Source organism: Prunus dulcis, chromosome 5, assembly GCF_902201215.1.
Source record: "Prunus dulcis chromosome 5, ALMONDv2, whole genome shotgun sequence".
NCBI lineage: Eukaryota > Viridiplantae > Streptophyta > Magnoliopsida > Rosales > Rosaceae > Prunus > Prunus dulcis.
In genome coordinates this window covers 5,125,737-5,133,897 of record NC_047654.1, presented here as the reverse complement: position 1 = coordinate 5,133,897, position 8,161 = coordinate 5,125,737, and the positions used below count along the sequence as shown (strand labels likewise).

General features: G+C 34.9%; 1 protein-coding gene across 2 annotated transcripts; it reads right to left on the bottom strand.

Annotated features, from left to right (window-relative positions):
* Nucleotides 1–3,941: 3,941 nt before the first annotated feature.
* LOC117628867 (E3 ubiquitin-protein ligase BOI) lies at nucleotides 3,942–6,505 on the bottom strand. Of its 2 annotated transcripts, none has more exons than XM_034361418.1 (4): nucleotides 5,613–6,505; nucleotides 5,404–5,495; nucleotides 4,917–5,281; nucleotides 3,942–4,816 (listed from the first exon to the last, which is right to left on the bottom strand). In XM_034361418.1, the coding sequence occupies exons 1-4, from the start codon at nucleotides 5,657–5,659 to the stop codon at nucleotides 4,277–4,279; spliced, it is 1,044 nt and encodes a 347-aa protein (XP_034217309.1). In that variant the 5' UTR covers nucleotides 5,660–6,505; the 3' UTR covers nucleotides 3,942–4,276. The 2 variants fall into 2 exon arrangements, with proteins under 2 accessions (XP_034217309.1, XP_034217308.1); XM_034361417.1 differs by having other exon boundaries at nucleotides 4,917–5,284; nucleotides 5,613–6,502.
* Between the last annotated feature and the right edge of the window lie 1,656 nt (nucleotides 6,506–8,161).

The window sequence follows — 8,161 nt, the reverse complement described above, 5'->3', positions numbered from 1 at the left end:
TATAAAACAGATAAACATATATGTGTTTGTGAAAAAACAAAAAAAAAGAAAGAAAAAGGCTCAATGAATCTCAATTTGAATGAGGCTAAAAATTATGATCTAGAATGTTTTGATTAGTCGCTCGAATTTAAATGAGCCGTCTCATAGTTGTTGATACGTTTGAAGTACCTAGATGCATCAACAACTGAAAACCACCCACTTGAGCGACAACGACTATACAATCTCTTCAAAAGTTAAACAGGGGTATAGTAGCCTGGCCTCACATATGCTTAAGGCTTGGCATTATTTTCCAATTCATGTACTCATATCTGGCTCGTGCTGTACTGACTGGTGAGAATGAATAAGATCATGTCACATGCCTTCGCCCTCAGAGTCAGATGGCATGATGCTACTATGAAACCATTATGGAGGCAGCTATGAACTCAAATCCAACAACAACAATAATGATTTAACAATGGGAAAATTAATATATCATTTTTATTGTATTTTATTCTAGCTTCTTGTTATAATTTCTTGGATTTGATAATTTACTAAATATTCTTTTATCTCGATGATTTTCTTTCATAAGCATTACTATTTGAAGTTTGTTTTTTCTTTCTTTGATATAAGTGATATTGTAAGAGCATCCGCAATCATGCTCTCTATGTTTTAGTTAAATTTTAGCTAAAAACACATAAAAGTTATTTTAAACTCCAAAATTTAGGAGCTCTCTATAAAATTTAAACTCTAATCATGCTCTCTAGTTTAGGAGTCATAAATGCTATAACTCTTTTTAAATTGGTCCATCTCTATTAAAAAATCATATAAAAAATAATAAACATTAATTGAAGGTTTGAAATACTCATTAAGTAAAACATCATTAAATTATAGAGAGTCATTAGGAGTCCTTTCTCTCTCCTCAGATTTAGGAGCTCCTAAAGGTCTCTACAATTTGATAAACAGAATTTATAACTCATACAATTGTCCTTAAATTAAAATTTCATTTACATAGTACTTCCGTATTTGTATAAACTTTATGTGCTTATTCGTATTTGTACTGGCCCTTGTAGCTGATAGCCTCTAAACTTGAATTATGAATGCAATCTATTACCTTTCTCCATAAAATAAAAAAAATAAAAAAAAATCATTTGACGTATTTTCTAACAAACCAATAAAAAAAAATCTAATAGTTCTACAAGGATTCATAAAATACTATCCAACCTATTTATTATTCGTGTGAACTAGAAAGTTACATTACTCACAAATTCAAATGAAATAATTAATGGTCAATCTTAACCAGTCAATTAATTTCATTGTTAACTTTGATTTGTACTATCAGTATGATGATTGTTACATAATATTCGCATATACTTAATGAAAGAAGCATTCCAAAATGTGAGCACCACTAACAATAATTTATAGCATAGCATTTAACATTCAACTTGACCTTCTTTTATAAATAGCCATCGTGGAATATGTGGAGGCCATTCTCCCCAAATGCAGGCACCTTTCAACCAATCTTTAATTAAATAAATTTATGTTTCTTTAAAAGACGGACTCAAAATTTCAAAATGAGATTGGCTAGATTTACTTTATTAGTAAACTGTAAACTGTTAGTTTTAGTCTGAATTAAACCATAAAACTTATATAGTAAATATAAGAAAAAAAAAAATTATAAAATAATAAAATTCACTTGGGCTATAGCCTAGGTTAGCCATGACCTAGGTCCGTCCCTCTCTTCAATTATTGTTAAACAATAGAAAGGCCAAAAAGAAAAGTGATTGGTCTTGGATAAAGTCGTAGAGCATGGTGAGCTACTATGTAGATGCCGCCATTGTGACTAATCACATTCCTATGGTCCCAATAGATGCAAAATGTACAATATTGAATTTGATAATGATAATGTGATATTTTTTTTAAATTTTAAATATCACATTATTTACTTATATTTGAAATTTAAAATAAATAGAGTTCATATGATTCATAAAATTTTAATAATAATAAATAATAATGGAGTTTAAGGGTTTTAAAAAAAAAAATTAAAATAATATTTGACGTCAAGATTTATGAGATATCAATTTTGACATTGTGCCCTCAAATGCTCGGCTGGAACAATTTTTTCCTTCAATTAGCATGAGCTGGAAAACAAGGAACGAAAACCTCCTTCGGGTGTGTGAGAGTGACGTTGTGGACATGCAGGTATGGGGCCAAAGACCAAACGTACAAATTGAGGTTGATAATAATGTGCTAGTTTTGGACTTCTTCATATGGTTGTGGTTGATGAAGGAACACTTCTCGGTTGTAGGTTCCCCCTCCTTTAAAACAAGGCTCGGTTGTCCTAATCATCTTCAAGAACTTCGACTTGGGTCACAATTCTCATGAATGAATAAGCTTGTGTGAAAGTTGTAAGGCATTAGAAGTCGTCACATGTGGCTGATCTACCACTGTTATCTTGAGTGGGAGCACACCTATTATGATTGACTTGTCACAGATGAAGCTACTCACTATAATGCCACAAGGGATCAAGTCTTCCTTCGGTTTTATTCAATTCCCTCATTATTGATATTGACATGATTTTCTCCACAGTTCTAGGTTTTTGTAACAGAATTATATGAATTAGGGTTTTTTGGAGTTAGTCTCTAAATTTGTACCTGATTCGCATTTTGGCTCTTAAATAAGTTGTGTTGTGTCATTCATTATTTTAACAGACTCTGTTAGTTTCTGACCCTGTTAATTTAGTGGTCGAGTTCGTATCAACTCATTAAAAAAGCGAATTTGCAAGAAGACAACATAAACACGATCCGTTAATCAAGTCTACCCTGAAATGATCGTTTGATCATGGGTTCTCGGGCAATGAGCTGGTTTGCGTAACATTCTCAGTCATTTGGGGCTGTTCACTCTCAAAGCCCATTCCATAGACTTTACGCACACACGGACTTTGAATTGGCAACCAACCCTAACCCCTAACTCAAACCCTAACCCAAAATTTGGGTCAAAACAATATGATCTAAGCCACGTACATGGCAAGTTAAAACTCCTTCAAGGTTACTCCCTATCAAGTTGTAAGTATTAAAACATTTTCTAGAAAAAGAAAATGAATATATTAGCCCTCTGAATATCAAATTCCTCTAGCCAAACTTTTTGCCATAGGCATTTACCAAGCTAAGGAAGGAAGCAAATCATCAAATGGAGTCCGATTCCCGCTATAAACCAATTGATGATAATTATAAAGTTAGCGAAACCAGAGCTGTGAAAGTATTTTTGTACCCCCCAAAAAAAATTGTTAGAGTTATTATGAAGTTTCAACTTATCAAACTAATTTATGAATTGTATTCATTTAGTCATCTATTTTCATCTATTTTTAACACTAAAAGACATGACTAATGGGATGTTAGCTGGATTGGCTTAGGTAGCCATGTGTGCGAGTTTTCTCCCTCTCCTTCCTAACTTTGGCTCATAAAAAAAAAAGAAGACGTGTTTTTATCTTTTCTATTTCTTTCCTTGTTCGATGAGTAAATAGAAAGTGAAAATAGGTGATGGGAAAGTAGAGAGTTAAAAGAGGACCAGAACCTCTTTGATGTGAAGAAATGAGCAGCCTTACAAGACACACTTCCTCAACACTAGAAGACATACCTCATGCCTGCTTTCTTCATGTTTCCCCAAAACCTAATTTCAAATTTGAAATCTTGATTTTGTCTCCTTTCGATCAGCTTCTCAGTGGTGACAGACAAAAACTTAAAATGTTGAACATTACTGCATGTCACATTATGGTATGGTGGAAAGACACCACCAACCCAAAAAAAAAGGTATAAAAAAAAAAAATTGAGTGAAATATGGTAAAGTGGTAGAAAGAAGCTTTATGCATGATAATAAAAGACATCATCATTTATACTATGAGGTAAACATGGTGAACATATACCATATTGACATCACCTTTATATTATGCTAATAAAAACACAGAGTGCAAAGAATTTTTCAAATTAAAGAATTTATATATGAATAGAATTCACCAAAATAAAAAAAAAAATAAAAACCCAATGCCACTACCCATGTGGCCATGTACATTACCTCTAGGTAAATCATTCCAAGAGGGGGAACCAAAAAGAGAACGTGAAAAAAAATAAAATTGAGTGGGATATCGGAATATTTTCCCAAAAAAAGAACAAATCATAATTTTATTATACCCCAAATATTATTTGGTTTTCCTTTTTTTTTTCTTCACTTCTTTTTTAATACCCTTGCTCTTATGCCGTCTCGCCTCTTCCTGGGCCTGGGCTTCCATCATTGGGCTTGGGCACTAAGAAAGAAAGACTTCCACACTTGAATTTCTCATGCAGAGGCACAATGGGCAGGCCTGAACCATTTGGTCACACTCTGTACAGAGGCATAAGTGACGGCATGGCAGTATAACCACCGAGGCGACCCGTTTTCGACACGCTTTACAACTCGGGGCAGACATGGTCACTCTTTCCGGGTCAATGTATGCAGACTCGGCATCCTCAGCTTGGCCCTCTACGCCAGCCGAGGATGCTACTCCATCGTCCCCTCTCCTGCTGTCCTGAGCCGCCACAAACCCGCCGCTCATCATGGCCTGCTGCAGTTGGGCCTGTAGGGTCGCAGCAGTGGCCTGTTGTGCCCGGGCCTTAGCCTGCCACACCTGGGCCTCCACGCTAAGTTGCGCAGCGCGTGCTTCCAACTCGGCATTTCTACGCGTGGCCTTCTCAACCTCCACGTCTTTCTCTCTCAACCTACGAGCTATTGATTCCTCCGCTGCGTTCAGTAGCGCACGGTAGTGCCTCTGCCGTTTCTCTGCTAATGTGCGCTGCAGTTGCTCCCCCTATAAAAAATACAAAAACCATAAATTCAATTCAATTGCCTTTTCTGGACAAATTAAAAAAAACGTTAATAACCCATTTCAGGAAAGTTAAAATTATTACCTGGGCTTGAAGGAATTGGTCTAATTCGTCCCGCTGGTGTTTGATTTGGGTAGCAAAGTCCTCTGTTAAAACAGAGAACAAAGCTGAAGAGTGTTGTTGTTGTTGTTGATTGTGATGCTGTTGAAATTGTTGCTGCTGTTGCTGTTGTTGTTGTTGTTGGTCCCCAAAGGATAAACGGAGGCCTGTGGAGACCACATTGGGATTGTTGTGGTTGTGGTTGTGGCTGTGGAGTTGGGAGAGGTCGATGAGCTGAGGAGGAGGAGGTTGGGATTGTTGTTGCAGAGAGAAAGGAAGGATTGAAGGTGAGATTTCAGTGGCAGCTGAAGTTTCTCTTCCTCTTTTGCGCTGATTGGTAGTATTATTGACTGCTGTGATCAAATCAATCAAAACCAAATTCAAAAAAACCAATCTTTTATTGATTGAATTGGTGTTTATGGCCCAAAAGCAGAATTGGGTGATCAAAAGATATGAATTTGAAGAGACTCACCTCCTCCTCCATTGTTGAATAGCATGTGGGATTGATCAAGATATCCTCCTGGCTGTGCTTGTAAGGAATAATCATGCCCGTCTTGTGAGTTTCTGCAGAATCAGCGGAAACCAAAGCAGGGATTAATTAGATAAGAGAGACATATAGATTGAAGATATGGTTTGCTGATAAAAATCCAAAACCAAGGAAGAAGAGGAGAGAATGCAAACCTGTTTAGAAAGAGGATATTTGAAGGGTATTGAGCTTGAACTGCCATTGTTGATTGTAGATTGGTGATGCTGATGATGATGATAAGAAGAGAAGATTGTGACAGGAATAAATGTATAATGTATTGGAAATGAAAGAATAGGTGGGGAAGACAGAGAGAGGGGTTTGGTATTGGCAATTGGTAAAAAGTCCAAAAGATGACAGAGGAACTTAATAAGGGGAATGAAGAACAATAAACGCTAGCACATAACAAGCATGAAAGATGCCTCCCTACCAAGCAATAGGCGGACTATTCAATGAGAAATAGATAGATAGATAGAGAAGTAGAAGGATTTTAAAAAACCCAAAAAAAACAAAAAAACAGAAAGATATATACTTTTCAGAGAAAGAAAGAGAAGGAATCAGATGAATTATGTATATTGAGAGAGGGCACCACCACCACCTCCACCTTCTTCAGCATCAGCACCATTCTCTAACCCTTCTTCCAATCTCTCTCTCTTTTATTTACTTGGGGCACTTTGTTTTCACCTACTTTTTCTTTCTCCTTCTTGTTTTTGTTGTTGGCCTTCCTTTGTTTGCTATGATGCTATTAGCTTTGTTAATATAGAGATGGAGAGAGAAAGAGAGAGAGAGAGAATAGAAAGAAAGAGAGAGAGAATAGGAGCTTGGAATTGAAGAGATAGATGCGATTGAAACGAATCAGTCCAAGAGAGAGACACCTTATTCTGCTCTTTCTTTGCTCTTTGCTTTCTTTCTCTTTTTTCCTTCCTTCCTTTGCTTCTTCTTCTCTTCTTCGCGTGGGGTTTGGCTTTTCTTGAGAAGGAGTCTCGTGCTTGTAATTTCCAACACCAACAACATCACACCATTAATTAAATAAAAACAACCCCATATTTGAAAAAACAAAAAATAACCCATTTACTATTATTTTATTTTGACAGAAGGGTTTTGGTTTTTTCACCAAAATATTAAATAAAATAAAAAATTAATAAATAAGAGAGAGAAAAATGAAGGTGCTTGTGAAAGAGTGATGATGTAGATGTAGAGTAGTTGCTGTTGTTGAGCGTGCAGGTCTCTCTGCCGCTACCGCTGCCGCTGGGATTGTTTTTATATGGCCCATGCATCTCTCGCCAGCTTTCTCTACCTCTCTCTTTATTTTTTTATATATATATTTTTTCTTTTTCATAATTCCAACGCTTTAAAAGAAATTATTAATTTTTCTGGATTCTTGGTATTATTTATTAGTCAATTAGGTCTTTTTTAAATAAATAAAAAATGCAAAATAGGTAATTAGATTTTTACTTGGCTGTGAAGATTCAAACTCTCAACAGCTATGTTTCCTCTTGTTTGCCTTTCTTATCTTAGAAAAGAGAGAAAAGATCACACAACAATAATACCTCCGACCAAATTGCATGGTTGTTGGTTTTCTTCTCTTTTTTCCTTTCACAAAAAAACTTTCTTATTATTGTTTGATTAAGATTTCAAGTATATATATATATATGACTCACTATATACGCCAAATGACTAACTTAGCCCTTCGTTTTAACCACTAATTTAGGGCGAAGTAAAAGAAAAAAAGGGGAAATCTCTAGATTATACGGTCTGGATTATTCATTAGTTGTAACAATTGATTATCTTTAAGGTGCGTTTTTGGAGCCACTATTATTTCTGATACAAAGTGTTTGAGTAACCCTCAGTTCAGTCCCGATAAATCAAGAAACAATTAATATTGTTATCTAACGTCTTCGAATGATTAAGATAGGAACCTTTAAGTTCTTAATTTTTTTTTTTTTTAAAAGAGTAACCGATAATTGTATTCATAACTTAGACATCAAGTCCATCAGCCACAAGGGCATAAATTACCCAATCTTTCTTTAGGTAATGGATGGACTTTTGTAAGTTTTTTTCTTCTTCTAATTTTACAAGATCCAAAAAACGAATCTCATGTCATTACAAATTAAACACCAAAAAATGCGCCTATATCTAAATTTAGACAACTTATGAAGTGTAACGTTGAATTTGGCACCAAGTTTACATGGAATTCATGCATTGTAATTTACAACCAAATATTAAAATTTGGGTATTTATAATATTGGCAAAAGGAAGATGCCGAGAGGAGTTCAAACTTAGGGCGTCTTCTAACATATGAAATTTTATCATAAAAGATTTTAACTTTTAGTTTAAGGATAGTTGTCTCTATTTAATTAAGGGAGGGGTAATTCGAATCTAATAAGATCTACGATATTGGGTGTGACTTTTTATTTTTGAGAGAGTGTTGGCGTGACTTTATTCAAAGTGAGTTTTTTTATTATCTTTATTTTAAATACAAGTCCCTTTCTATTCAATGTGAGTTATACATAGTAGTTGGTAAATATCTATTTTTAATATAAAAAAACAAATTAAAAGAAAAACAGATTTTTTTTCGGCCAAAAAAAGAAAAAGCAGATTGAAGATTACTTGCATTCTACCCGTCCAATTAGATATGTACGGATGAAATGCACAAAGTGAACCTTGTTTTTTGGGTCAAAAGATGCATAATGAGTAACATGCTCTG

Bases quoted from the DNA above. Each gene is read 5' to 3' on its own strand.
- LOC117628867 (XM_034361417.1), bottom strand. From the start codon at position 5,659: ATGGCAGTTCAAGCTCAATACCCTTCAAATATCCTCTTTCTAAACAG. The intron at 5,285-5,403 runs GTGAGTCTCTTC...ATTTGATCACAG, and splicing joins ATTCAACAATGGAGGAGGAG to CAGTCAATAATACTACCAAT. The intron at 4,817-4,916 runs GTAATAATTTTA...TATTTTTTATAG, and splicing joins ACCAATTCCTTCAAGCCCAG to GGGGAGCAACTGCAGCGCAC.